General features: G+C 39.8%; 1 protein-coding gene across 2 annotated transcripts in view; it reads right to left on the minus strand.

Moving 5' to 3' along the window:
• Positions 1-439: 439 nt before the first annotated feature.
• The window catches only part of naa25 (N-alpha-acetyltransferase 25, NatB auxiliary subunit), an 80527-nt gene continuing 65515 nt past the window's right edge, over positions 440-15451 (minus strand). For both annotated transcript variants that reach the window (XM_078227337.1, XM_078227336.1), the window contains exons 23-24: positions 11663-11809; positions 440-5395 (exon numbers count right to left, since the gene is read on the minus strand). In XM_078227337.1, coding sequence (XP_078083463.1) covers positions 5273-5395; positions 11663-11809 — 270 coding nt within the window. In that variant the 3' untranslated portion in view covers positions 440-5272. The remainder of the gene's footprint in view (positions 5396-11662; positions 11810-15451) is intronic.

Below are 15451 nucleotides of genomic sequence, written 5' to 3' on the forward strand. Positions count from 1 at the left end.
GCAGCAATAAACCAATGCCTTTTCTCGATGAACCTCAAGTTATATTGAATCTTGCTGTTGACCATTAACGCAATTACACACCACATTTGAGCTAAGTTACCAGATTTTAGTAAAGGCAGCAATTGGGCCTCAGCACCCTGGGCTACGGGAGGTGGGTAAACCTTAACCCAAGTTGTAGAATGATATAGCACGTAAGGAGGCCATATCTGTGCCAGCTCTTTGAAAGCTATTCAGTAGTGTATTGACTCCTGCTGGAAAGTGCATGCGCTGAGGTCAGATTAAGATAGGACCAGTTGCGGTTTTGACAGCATCAGTGTAAAATAGGCTGCTGATACTCAAGACTCGTATAGAATGGTGTTCTTGAAGGCAAAAGGCTGCACTTAGGAACCGTACACAAGTCAGAGCCTTTGGTGGTGGAGCAGAAAGAGATGGGAAAATACAGGAAGAAAACCATCAGGCTTTATTTTCCACTTGCAATGAAAACAGAAAACAGTGCCAATGCACAGATTAGCATTTGAAAGGGAAATACAGACTAACGTTTCCAGTGAACTCTTTTAATGTTGCTTCCCCCTCCCATTTCTTCTACAAAACTAAAAATTGTCATGTCATGGTCAAAAAAAAACTGTCTTGTGATAGGATGAGCAACAGGCAAATATTAAAGAGTTGTGACAGAGTTTAGAACTTTTTGAAGTTATTGACCCAACTGCCTTGGGGACTGTGGTATAAGTTGAATTTTCTCTATTAATCCAATATTTTAAATATATGGAAACAAGACTGGAGCTCGTGGTGTTAAATAGTCACTTAACATCCCATCTAAACTAAAACATGATAGAAATTTATCAAATTCTACCTGCCAAAATTGGCCACGGTGCAGCATTAACTAAGGTATTAATACACAGGGAATTGCATTTCACCTTCATTCCAGAAGCAAACAACATAAAATAAAGATGTAACTTGTCAAACCCAGAATTATACACTCAACTGAACTATACAATTTAGTCGGTTATAATAGTAATTTTAAAAACAAATCCTTATTTCTACATATTCCTCCATTTCAGCAACATTTGAGCTTGTACACACTGTAAACAAAAGATGACCGGTATAGTTTTGTGTATCAAAAAGTTTCATTGCGAAATCAAGTTGCAGCTAGCTTTAAATAGAATAGTACACAGCCACAATAGTTAAGTATTAAGCCTGTGCCTAGAAAAATGAAACTGTCAGATTTAGGGAGTGTTTCTCAATAAATCCTTCTAAACGCTACCATTTGAGTTGGCAGCAGAGTTGGGCTGACTTAACTTGAAAACTGCACTGGATATATGCATACGCTCCCTGTTAGAGAAGCAAGGGCACTCCTGCAACTTCCTCAGACTTAGAGCTTCTCACCTCAGTTCATCTGTGAACAGTGCGAGGGTCCATGCTGTATTTGCAAAACTCCTAGTAGCCAGCCAAAAGCAATACTGTTTAAAGGTCTGTTAACAAAATTGCTACTTCCCCAATAGGCAAAAAAGAAAATAAATGCACGGGGGAAGGGAATAACATTTTAATCATTTAATGATCATCATAAAGTGGTAATAGGTGTATGGTTTAATTTGGACAAGCTGTCTAAACTAGTTATACATTGTTTATTAGTTCAAGAGGAAGTTTAGAATATATACAGGATTTGATGACCACTGTATTACTCAGACCATGCAGTTAGGGATATTAGAATCAGAAGATTTCCATATTCTTGACTGACTTTCAGCGAGTTACATTAGGTTTCTGTAATCATTGATAATTCAGTTGGGATTTGGAGCTTATTTTTAAAAAATACAAAGTTTGTATAGGATTCTGCTCACATGGTGCCTCTGCATGCATTTGCCTCAATAATGGGTATGCATTAAGAGCCAACATGTGGAAAGTCAAGTCAAACAGAACCAGTGCGTTTCAGCCAAACTGCTGCAATGTAAATCCAAACTCATGACTCCCATAAAATCAGTTCCAAATCTTTGCTGAGCCAGGAGAAGCCAGGTACTTAATACTTCAGGGAAGTGAGGGTACAAAGGGTAAATTTCCCTGGGTCTAGTTAATTACAGTAACAGAATACAGGTGGACCAGAGAGAATTGAAACAACAGAGCGAGAAAATACAAACTAGTTAAAAACAGTGATGAGCTAACTCGAATTCTACGTGTGAAAAACTGGGTGTTGATGAAAGTTACAATCAATTTTGTTTTCCCAGATCGAATTCATAATTTTAAAATGAAATTACAGACGATTTGAAACCTTATATTTTAGATTTTAAAAGTAACAGACCTTATAATACAACACTGCCTAGCCCAAGGAAAACATTAGAGAGAAAAACACCTGCAGCTCTTCAAACGCCACAGCAACATTTATGTTCACAAACATTCTGACTCTCCCAATTGTTCCAGAATTCTAAACAGAAACTATAGCCAAGTGACACCCTGCTTGTGCAATCAAGCTTAACAGAACATAAGATTGTCTCGTGCATTATATAGTGGCTCAAGTTATTGTATAAATTTCACATCATTTAAGCAATTGAGGGCATGTCACCTCCAACATATCCAGTCAACTGTACCATAAAATCCAACTTCACTTTCAATACCATGTGGTGCTCTGAGGAACTGTATCAGTTGCTAATGCAATGGTTGACAAGTTTTAGTTCTTTGAGCCAATACCCGGATTTAAAAAAAACTAAAGCCAAGTTGTTTCTTGCATTCATCCCACTTTATCAGCACTATACTTAACGTATTTCTTTTGTTAAGTTGACTTAAAATTCACACTTTTGCCACCTGTCAGCTTCAAACATGCCCAGGTCAGATATAACACATGTTGGCTGGGCAGTAAAGCTCCCGAGAGACTTTCAATGATTGCTGTTATCCCCAACTTCAGGTGTGAATGCACAATAAACCAGACATTTTCATTTCATGTCACTCTGACCTGAGGGACATGCTATAAATTCTGTGCAGGAACTCCATACCAAGCATGGATTCAGTCGATACAAAATCCAAACTCTTCTTGTAAAAGACCCTCACAAACAGCAAAAAAGTGAGCATAATTTGTGCTGAGTCCATATTCAGGTCTTAAAGGTGAAAGGATTGTTTGCCAACCTAGTATTCTATTTAACCATACAGCAGAGCAAGAGGCTAGTTAGCTCATCATGCATAAGAAATAGGAGTAGACTATTTGGCCCCTCAAGCATGTGCCAGATCTTTTTAACAGCTAGCCAATTCATTCCGTTCTCTTGCTTTCCCTAAAGCCCTGCAACTTTTTCCAGTTCAAGTATTTCTCCAGTTCCCTTTTGATGGGTGTCATTGAATCTGCTTCCATCACCCTTTCAGAGGCCACATTGTAGATCATAATTACCTGTGTAAATGTTTCCCCTCACCCTCTTCCCTAATGTCTCTTCTGGTTCTGTTCACCATTACCTTAAATAGGTGCGCTCTGGTTATTGATCATTTCGCCACTGGAAAGTTTCTCTTTAATTACTCTACCAAAACCTTTCATGATTTTGAACACCTCTATCAAATCACCCTCTTTGGTCTTTCCAGTCAAGAACTCCAGTTTTTCTAATCTCCATGTCGCCATAAAATGGCCATGCTTTTTAAAGAAGAGTTTTAAAAATTTGTATTTATGGCCTTCACTGATCTACAAGTTTTTTGGAGCACACCCAATTCTCCCCCAACTGCCTTCTCTTCCTACTTCCTTCCCCCCTTTCCCTTTCTAAAAGTGCCAACTGATGCTAGGAAACTATGCAGACCAGAAACAGCTTGTCAATAGGGTATGCTCCATGCAAGCCCAGACCGCGATTGTTGGCAGGTATTTATTATTGAGTGCCATCAAAAAAATGTTCAACTTCACTCTCACTCAACATTACATACATTTCCTTTGTGGGACCAGCAGCTTCAGATGAAGAATGGGTTGACATTTTCTCCTTTCTAGCTTGAAATATTAAGGGTAATTTTAATGTCACTCAAATGAAATAAGCAAACAGCACAGATCAAGAAAAAAAAAACATAGGCCATTTTGGTTTGTTTGATTCAGTGGCATATTACATGCTAAACCACTGGCGGAGTAGGTGATACAGCTTTGAGTACATCTGGCTCTGGGTTAATTTATGGAAAGTTTTTTGACAAATTGCTGTTGTTGCAACATTGCAGAGAGCCTTCTGCAGAGTGTGGTGTCAACAAGATACTCACAAAGGGATTGGCGCAACAATTATGCCTTCTGTTGTTTAGTATTTGAGTAAAACTCTTGACACCCAGACTCTCTTGTCAAAGTATACTCTCTGAATAACAACTGTTTTAATACATTAGGTTTCCTTTTCCTTCTGTTATGTCTTCAGCAGCTGAGAAGACAAATGGAAAGGATGCTCTTGCACATTAAATGCTAATACCTTGTTTGACAGAGGCAGTAAACAGAGAGAGAGAGACAACATTCATGTCTCCTGGTTAGGATCAGACTGTCTGGAGACTTCCACCCCCAGCCTGTCTGCTCATAGCTCCCAGGTAAATGCTGCAATGAGCTTGGAGATGAGACCATCAGTAATGAGATATGGATAAGCAGCTCATACACTGTTCAAAGAACAAAATTTGACAGGGAAGCACCTTATAAAGAAACAAAACCTCTCCCCAATTAACCTGATAAAAACAGGGTGAAAAAGAGAATTGTTGAAACACGGGAATGGATTTTAGGAGTCAGATCCACAAATGAAAATATACTCTTTCACAGTTCCTGAAAGAGAGAGTTCTGCTTATACAACACAAATTTTACACAAATTAAAAAACACAAATTGAAATGTTGAATAAATTATGATGGAACATGTGGTATTTATCATATACAGTCTGTACACCCATATGTGTTGTATAAGCTGCAGTCAAAAATCTCAGCACCTACACAGGTACTATATTTGAACACAGTTTAACCTTTCATTTGATTTTCAGCATCTAGTAGCGATGGTGCTGGGTGCATCATGCACTGAACTACACAAGAGAAACACCCAATGGATTCTAAAAATATTGCCATCATGTCTGAGAGAAGGCCTCTGACTCTGGATTTATGTACATAATTTATTAACCATTTTTGTTCTAAAAACCTTTTACTTTAAACTCTTTTGTTGCAAAGTCCTTCATGCTCTCTGGTAAATGTTCGGCATCAGCTGATGTATCTGATGGGGTCCGAAGAACACATGGTAATAGTAATGGGGGGATTACGGCATTGCCGAGCAGTTCTTCACTGGTCTCTTTTCCCCCCTTTTTCTCCTCTGCCTCAGGGTTAAATTTTCAGGCTTTTAATTGTGTCCAGTCTTTTTCTCAGGAGCTCTCCAATCTCCTGAAGGGAACGCTGGTAGCTGCTTTGTATTTTACCTCGCACTGTCTGGGGGAACTTCTGCTCATCCTGAAACCAGCAACAAAAAGAAAATTATTTTTCAGCTCCTGCAATTAAGAAGAATAATCCACGGTTTACTAACATGAGTGATTCCAGAGCACACCCTAGAAAATACATACATCGCAAACTATGTAAACACTGTAGCACAAATGAAAGAAGTCTATTTTTCTCATGTATTCATGATTAAAGGAACCACTGTTTGGGAATGGGAGGCTTTACGGCACCTAGTGTCAGTGCTAGATACTGATCAATTATAGCACCATTATGTGAATAAATCTCGCTAGCTATGCTCTGACCTCAAGCCCCTATCGCGCTCCTTAGCAGCTAACCTATGCCTCTCTCAATGAGAATGCTAACTGAATGCCAGCTGACTCAGCGGTAGCATTTATCTTAATCAGTTAGGTTATTGGGTCCAAGCCCCCATTCCAGGACTTGAGCATATAATCATTGTATTGTAGTACTGAGAAAATGCTGCATTGTCGAAGGGCATCACATGTCATACACAAGGTGCAATCCCTTTGCTCTGCACAAAGTATTCCTCACCTCTTCCAATATTCATCTCTCTGACTTTAAGGGGGAGAGTCAACATTGAAGGAAGTAATTTTAATTGTTATAATACAGACTGACACCAGCAGCTTTGAAAAAAAACCCGGCAACATTTGCAGCAGTGCCCAGCAGGGACTGAAGAGATTGCTTGTGCATATTGTGGAGATACTTTAGTGACTTCAGCCAAGGTACAGTAATCTTTCAGGTAATACCAATGCACAAATTGAAATATTGTACTGTACATGGGCAGCACTTTACATTCCTAGCTGGAATAATTTGCAAATAAGTCACTGAATATAACAGAATACCGTATAAACTCAAATGAGATCACATTAAATCATCCAAACAAGCCCCAAGTGGAACACTTCTGTGACCTACCCACAGCACCAGGAACTCAGCTCAACATTTTGCTTGCTTTTCCTTGCCAATGTTAGTCACTCTCGCTTTGGAGCCTGGACACCTGCATGCAGTTTGCAGGGGCCGGTGTGGGGGCCTCGGATGGAGCCGGGGCCATGGACTGAGGTGACTGTTACTCTCACTTCGCCATTCAGTTGGCAACTCCTGTTTGAACTGCCATGGCACCTTTGGGAATGGCAGTAGCTGTCCTGATGAGCCTCTGGGTCAGGCTCCCTGCTCTGTACTCCTGCTCCCGGATCTCAGGCCTTGCTAACTCCCTGCAGCCTTGGCCTCCGATGCTGGCGGCTGCTCCATTATCAAAATATGGCTGGCCCAGAATGCAGAGCCAGGAAGGGAGCAGGGCCAGGGTGCAAGTGACACAACAGCAAAAACAAATCATAAAAACAGACCCTAAAGAACAAAAAATGTTAAACAGAGCAACTTAAAGGGAAGAATTGTCATCTGCCTTTCCTTGGGCAGGCGATACCCAACCCCAACAAAAATAACTTTATTTTTCAGTTCCTGCAATTAAGAAGAATCCATGGTTTACTAACAGAGTGACCAGAGCACATCCTAGAAAATGCATACATCACAAACTATGTAAACACTGCAGCACAAATGAAAAAAGTCTAAAACAATTTTCTCTTTGAAAATTCTGGGAAGAGGCTTTAAATACAAATGTTAAAACATGTTCAGCTTGGGCAAGACTGTCTGACTTCCTCAGAACTTTCTGGTTCAATGCTACCCACTAATCTTAAATCAACTCAAACCACTCACCACAATTCTTACCAGCGGGAACTACCCTACACTGCACAAAATGTTTTTCCAGTCACAACCAAGTTTGGTTAAACAACATTGCCAACAGTCCAGTTAAACTTTCTCATTTTGTTCTGATTATTTGTTTGATTGCTACTCATTACCATGCTCATCTCCACAAACCAAACTGCTGAAAAATACACAAGGCAGTCTTTGTTTGCCAGATGTGGAATGCATACTCTCTCTCGGGACAAATACACAAACCTCTAAGAATTCAATCACTGCAAGACAACAGTCAGGGTCTGGGGACCTCCAAACGTTGAAAGTCTAAACAGCCTAAAAACAATGCAGCTCACCAACAGATAATCTTCCTGATGATAGCAAGTTAGAACCCAGCTACTCTTCAAGGCAATGGTTTGCAGGGCCATCTACAGCAAGCAGGGAATTCCAGCCCCCCAGTGAACATGATTACCCTTTAGATCCATCAATTATCCAGCCTGGCTGGTCAACCATCAACACTGGAGAACTGTGCATAAAATCTCACTCGTTTTCCAAACAAATTTGTCTCAATGTAAATAGCAGAACACAGTTCTGATTTAGGAGATAATTATCCGCGTTACTGAAAGTGGAAATACTTATGAAATCTACATGAAAACACATTTAACCTCAACCACCATATCTGTAAAATACACAACGTCACTCTTACTCACCTACCAGAAGATGATCCTGCCTCATTTTGATGCATTATCTTTGCTCTACCTCTGCAACACCTGATATGGTTCATCAAACTGAGCATAAATGGTGTTGGGAAACAGGTAGTTTAAATGATCCATATTTGTATTGTTAAATATTAGAAATAAGGAATCGATTTAAATGGGTTTAATTTAGTGTTTTGCGTACGAGATGGTACAATTCTAGTTAGATTTATGTTAGACAAAGGATGTTTGCATACATGAGGGTTTTGGTTTCAGTTCAAACCGTGTTTCTATTGTGCTGAGTGAGAGCTTACATCGTGAAAAGTAAAAACAAGCTTCGAGAAAGAATGTGATGTTGCTTAGCAGCCAGGGCTCACTTTTAAGGAGAAGAACTTTTGAATTTTAGTGTTTAATTGGATTCAGTCAGTTGGAGATGGGAAGCTCCAGGTTCTGCTAGAAGCAAGAAAGCTGTACAATAGAGGAATGGGTACAAAAGCAAGCTCCAGGGAAGCTGAAGGACAGTTAGCTTTAGAAACTAGAAGTTTCCAGGAAGTTGGAAGTCAAAGGAATGAGGAACAGGGTCACTGAAGCTGAAGACAGCTGGCAGTGCATACCTGGGTGAAATTGGCCAGAGATTGGAAGCAGTCGTAAGTTTGGTATCCTTATTTCCAGCCTTCAGAAACAAAGGGGACTGATTATCTAAGTTTTTGTGTAGAAGTTTAGATACTGTGACTGCTCAAGACAAAGAAATGCTGAAAAGGCTGTTTTACCAATGATCTGCCCCTCCAAAACCTGATTTAAATGGGTTTAAACCTGGAGGGGCAGATCATTGGTAAAACAGCCGAGAGAAAGCTTTGTTTGAAAGGATGCTTCCGGGACTTGATGAATTGAGTTATAAGGAGAGGCTGAATAGACTGGGACCTTTTTCCTCTGGAGCGTAGGAGGCTGAGAGGTGACCTTATAGAGGTCTATAAAATAATGAGGGGCATAGACAAGGTAGATAGTCAATATCTTTTCCCAAAGGTAGGGGAATCTAAAACTAGAGGGCATAGGTTTAAGGTGAGTGGGGAGAGATACAAAAGTATCCAGAGGAGCAATTTTTTCCCCCCACAGAGGGTGGTGAGTGTCTGGAATAAGCTGCCAGAGGCAATAGTAGAGACGGGTACAATTTTATCTTTTAAAAAGAATTTAGATAGTTACACGGGTACAATGGGTATAGAGGGATATAGGCCAAATGCGGGCAATTGGGATTAGCTTAGGGGTTTTTTTTTAAAAAAAGGGCCACATGGACAAATTGGCCCAAAGGGCCTGTTTCCATGCTGTAAACCTCTATGATGCTATGATAACTGGAAAACCTGGAAGCGGATCTTTGATGAAAACAGCTGATTGAAAGCAATGAAAGATGATTTGTAGAAGCATTTATTGTCTGTTTTCATGCTTGTTGCTAGTTTTCTCTCATACTCCAATTTCTTCCATTTTTTAGTCACTCTTTGCAGGTTTCTAAAGTTTTTTCAATCTTCTGGGCTATATCTAATCATTGCAGCATTGCATATCTTTTCTTTCAATTTGATGCCATTCGTAACTTGCTTAGTTAGCCATGGATGGTGCATCCTTCTCAGTCTTACATTCTCAATGTAATATATCTTTTTTTGAGAATTTAAATGTTGGCTTAAATGCCCACTGCAGTTTCTCTACAGCCGTACCTTTTTAACTATTTTCCACTTTTGTCAACTTTGTTTTCACACTCTTATGTGCCTTATTTAAGTTCAAGGCACTAGTTTCACACCCATATTTCTCACTCTCAAACTGAGTGCGAAATTCTATCATATTACGACCAATTCTACCGAGAAGATCCTTTGCTACAAGGTCATTAATTAATCCTGTCTCATTACATATTATCAGGCCTAAAATAGCCTGTTCACTGGTTGTGAACATATTGTTCCAAGAAACTGCTCCAAATACTCTCTTTGAACTGATCCTTCAGATTATCTTTGCTAATTTGATTCATCCAATCTATAAGATCAATAGCTCCCACAATTGTTTTAGTACCTTTCTTAAAAGGCCTCTATTGTTTCTTGATTCGTGCTCTATCCTGCAGTGTAGCTGTCTAGGGGACAAAAAACCACTTCCACCGGTGACTGCTTTCCTTTGCTATTACTTATCTCTGCCCAAACTGATTTTGCTTCTTGATCCTCCAAATCAAAATCATTTCTTACTATTGTTCCAAAATAATCCTTTGCTAACCAGAGCTACAGGACCTCCTTTTTCTTTCTTCCTGTCCTTCCAAGATGTTGAATATCCAGGTCCAAGCTGTGGTCACTTTGCAACCATCTCTCTGTGATGGTTATTCAATCATGCTCATTTATTTAAATTCGTCCTATTAATTCATCTATCGTTACCAATGCTGTGTGCATTCTGATAAAACGTCTTTAATCCTGTCTTTTTTCTCCTACTCTGACCCTACTTAATGGTGCACTCTTATATATGCATACCTTCTCACACTCCTGCCTCAGATAACAGTTAAAGAGAAACTCAACACCCAGTGATTAACTCTACACTACAATATTCCATGATTTAAAACAAATGAATTTTACTACACAAGAACCAAATAAAGCAAACACAACTAAATTAACACTTAGATGAATATTTACATTTGGCTTCAAAAAGTGTAATAAAACACAATCACATATACTTTTAGACAAATATTCTGAACTCCTAGGGAGTGCAGCAAAGGTTTACCAAGCTGACTCTTTGGACGGCAGATCTGTCATATGTGGAGAGTCTAAGTCAGTTAGGGCTATATTTATTGGAGTTTGGAAGAGTGAGAAGGGATCTCAGAGAAATTTATAAAATTCTAACAGGATTAGACAGGGTAGTGAGGGATATGGGCCAAACGCGGGCAATTGGGACTAGTTTAGTCGTCAAAACAAGGGTGGCATGTACAAGTTGGGCCATGGGGCCTGTTTCCATGCTGTAAACCTCTATGACTCTAATGTTCTCGATGGTGGGAGAGTCCAGAACTAGGGGTCATAGTTTGAGGATAAGGAATAAACCTTTTAGGACTGAGGAGGAGAAATTGCTTCACCCAGAGAGTGGTGAATCTGTAGAATTCACAGATTTCCTTTGACAGCACCTTCCAAACTCGCAACATTACTACCAAGGACAAGGACTGCAGAAGCATGGGAACATCATCACATGCAAGTTCCCTTTTAAAACACACGCTATCCTGATTTGGAACTATACTGTGGTTCCTTCATTGTCGCTGGGTCAAAATCCTGGAACTCCCTTCCTAGCAGCACTCCGGGTGTACCCATTCAAGGTGGTAGCTCACCACCACCTTCTCAAGGGATGGGCAATAAATGCTGGCCCAGCCAGCGATGTCACATCCCATGATAGAAAAATAAAGGTGATTAAATAAGGAAAAAAAACTAAAATGCCAAAAAGCTGCTTTTAGTGGGAAATTTTAAAAAGTTACAGTAAAATAGGTACAAAAAGCTGTGTGCGCGCATGCGCGTGGAGGGAGAGGGGGGGAGAGAGACACACAAAATGCTGTGTGGGGGGGAAACAAAGGCTCGTTTTCCCAAAAGGAACTCTTTCTGCTGCTACCATTGCTTCCCTTATTTATCACTTCCCAAAATAGAGGTGGAAAGGAAACTATCAATGTCAACATTATCCATTTACCTGCTCCCACACCTCAGCCAGTGCTGGTGGCACTTTCCTCAAAATATTCTCATGAGGCCTCAGGGTGACCAAGGAACAATTTGCAATTATTTGCAAGGAAATGGTGTAAAGCTCAGAAAAAAAAATAAAGATCATGAATAAATCTGAAAATAAAATAATATCCAACATGAAACTCCTGCTCCGACTCTAGATTTTTCTGTACCTCAGCGGATGAATGACTTTCCAGTGTCAGCTCTTCAAGTTTCAGTGCAGTGAGTGCCGACTCTAATTCTTTAAGATGATTAACCACTTCAGACAGGAAATTCTGTAATCTGGTCACATAGTCCTGGAAGCTGCTGAACACAATCGGCTGTGGAAATACATGTGAATGTATTGTCAGATAATTCCTGCAACTTTATAGGGAGGAGCTTCTACAATTGAACATTAATAACATCAATTTCTGAATTGAGGATGTCCTGTCTCTGACCCAAAAGTAATCTGAAACAAAATTGCCATCAGATCTTTCCAAGCCAGTCTCATTCACTATACAATATGACAAACCACCTGAGATGCTAGGATGCCTACATGTCTGCAGGCATCATCAGAAATTGATCTGCTCAATAGAATTTCCAGCCAGGTTCTGTGGCAATATACAAGGTAACCAGGCAACTTTTTAATTTTATATCCCTCTCCCCTCACCTCCAACGTGGATTAGATTGGGTATGATTCTACAAGTGGCGGCTGAGCATGCATATTAGATACCTTCTGGCTAACTATGGGGTCAGTACGTTGAGGGAGTTCAGAACTAGGGGGTCATAGTTTGAGGATAAGGGGTAAAGCTTTTAGAACTGAGGCGAGAAGAAATTTCTTCACCTGGAGAGTGGTGAATATGTGGAATTCACTACCACAGAATGTAGTTGAGGCCAAAACACTGATTTCAAGAAATTAGATATAGCTCTTGGGGCTGAAGGGATCAAAGGATATGGGGGAGGAGGGGAAGAAAAGGGGGATCAGGATATTGAATTTGATAATCAGACATGATCAAAATGAATGGCAGAGCAGGCTCGAAGGGCCTACTCTTGCTTCTAGTTTCTATGAATGGTCTCAGTACAAAAACTAGGGTAAACTTTAAGTGAGCTGTTTGATAGAAGGAGACATTGGCAGATGAGACTATACAAAGAATCAGTGGAATATTTTTAAAAGTGAAGGTGTATTATAAACATATCTAATTTAAAAAAGGGAAGTTACTAAAGTTTCAGGATGTGGTAAATAAATAAAAAGATTAGAAACCGAGAACCAGCCACGATTAAAATAATTAAAAAGTTGGAGAATATGAAAAGAATTATTGCAAAAATGCACTGAATAATGTCACATGACAACTAGCATCGACAAAGCACCAGTCACAACTCCAGAACCTCAATCTAAGTGCTTTCCAGCCAATTAAGTTCTATTTAATTGTAGTTGCAAGCAGGAGTTATTCGCAGAGCTACAGGGAAGAGCTGGGGATTGGGTGTAATTGGATCGCTCTTTCAGAAAGTCAGCTCACACATGATGGCCGAATGGTCCAGCAGAAGAGGAAGCTGGCCTCCTGCCCTGTTCCACTGAAGCTCTAGATGAGGTCGAGAAACAGCACCTCATCTTTTGATTAGACACTACACAGCGCTTCTCCACAGTGAGTTCAACTATTTCAGACTGTCGTCTCCGCCTCCTGCTCCAGTCCCCTTCTTTTTGGGCATGTGTCATTTGCTTTCTGACAGCAGCATACACACACAAAGAGCTTTGTTTATTTTCTCATCCCATCATTATTCCTTCTGGCCCTGTGAGGCTGACACTTCTGCCATTCATTCTCTCTCATTTTCCACCACCAGACCATTCTTTTGTCTCCTTTCCTCACCTAAACTTTGCTCATAACTATTATATTTCTAACTTTCCTCAGTTCTGGTGAAAGGTCATTGATCAGAAGCATTAACTCCATTTCTCTCCTTACGGGTATCGTCAGACCGGAGTATTTCCAGCATTTTCTGTTTCTATTTCAAATTTCCAGCATCCACAGTTTTCTGCTTTTCAAATAATGAAGTCTTGGAAAGACGGGCGTAAGTATAGGAAGTGAAGTAGTGGTGTGAACAAATATCAGGTGCACGCAGAAAATGCATAAAGAAAGGAGCGAAAAGAAATGATACAATAAGTTTCATAGGGTTTTACAAGGTGTGCCAGTTTGGAAGTTGCTGACCTTTTTCAAAGGTAATACCCTAGAGGAAATGGACTCTAATATACTGAAAGGGTTTTTATCCTCTTGAATCAAGCACTTGGTGTCCCGATCTGATCCACAGGGGCAATGTGGGGTGTAACAATCTATTGGTGATCCTATCCTCCATCAATAGTGTGGAAGCACCAACACAACAGTTTACATTCTGTCTAATCAAACACTTCCAGAGAATAGAACTGCTGAACAAATGATAGTACACACCCGAGTTCTACATAAGGCATTTGTTAAAACAATTTGACAGCAGAGTGCATATATCACTGCCATCTTGTGGACACTGTGTCATGGTTTTATGATATATACAGAAACAAAGCAGTGCTGGAACAATCTCAAAATGTCCCCCTTCATTTCAATTCCAAAAGTGGATTAGTGCCTCAAGTTCAGTTCTTAGTTAGATTTTGGGAATCTTTTGATAACTTATCCCACCATCCAATTAAAAACTATCCCCTTTTTCATTCCCTCCAAGGGCATCATTTTTTTTTAAAACACGAGGATGGGCAAATGACCTGCATCTGCCAACGCTGCCCACAGGATAAATTCAGTTCATGATTTCTGTCATTTTAACCTCCCCGTGGGGATACTAAGTTTTGTCACTTGATTATTTAACTCTTTAAATTAAACCACACCAGTCGGTAGGGTTAACCCAATGTTGTTCTTTTATCTTCTATCTAAATCACTGGCCATACAGATTTGGCTCTGAAAACAGTACGTACAAATACAAGAATACAATGGGAAACTCCATTAGCTCAAACAAATAATCTATTTGACAGATCAAACCATCTGCTCGCTGTGAAACCATATCCCTTGCTGCTACAAAACTGGCTCCAATTGTCTCTTAACTCCATTTATATTATTTCAATGGGAACATGGTTTGATTCACTAGTCTAGTCTGAAAAGCATGACCCTCTATCCACTTCAATCTGGTTTTGCTGTGTAACACGGAGAACTGTTTACACGTAAGAGGCCACATCCTCGTACAAGAGGTACTTAATCCACAATAGACTTATGTCTCCAGCACCAACACAAGGTGTTCATGTTTAAGAGCACAGAAAATCACACACCTGCCATAATCTGCATTTCATTGATGTCAAATACTGTAACCCTCTTCTAAGTCAAGATTTAGATTTAAATTTCCTGTCTTATGTAGTGTCTGCTGTTATTCTTGCAGAATCCCTTTAACAGTGCTTTTAGGTCTCGGGTGCATCAAGGGAGTACTGCACTGTTCGAGACGAGATGTTAAACGGAGGAGTCATTTGTCCCCCATCAGGGCAGGTATAAAAGATCTCATGGCAGTTCAAAGAACAACAAAGCAGTTAGTTAGGTGTTTTTGGCCAGTATTTATCCATCATTCAACATCATAAAAATGGTCATTATCACATTGCTGTTTGTGAGAACTTGCTGTGTGTAGATTGACTGCCAAGTTTTCTACATTACAACAGTAATTACATGTCAACAGTAGTTAATTGGCATGTTTAAAGACCCCAAGCCATATAAATGTAAACCTTTTATTATTCACGCAACTATGCTCACCCATGACAGAGCAACCAATTGTAAAGTCATTCTATAAGCAAAACAGGACACCATTTGCTGAAATACCCATAACCTGATTATTATTACTCAGAGAGCTTTATCAGTACACAAGTGGACCAAATCAAAGAGAAAACTTTCATCCCTGAACAACGCAGTAAAGATAACACATCAATAAATCTGATGGGAGCATTAAGCAACCTGAAATTAGACCAATGCTGG

This window comes from Mustelus asterias, chromosome 13 (genome assembly GCF_964213995.1).
Source record: "Mustelus asterias chromosome 13, sMusAst1.hap1.1, whole genome shotgun sequence".
In the NCBI taxonomy this organism is placed as follows: domain Eukaryota; kingdom Metazoa; phylum Chordata; class Chondrichthyes; order Carcharhiniformes; family Triakidae; genus Mustelus; species Mustelus asterias.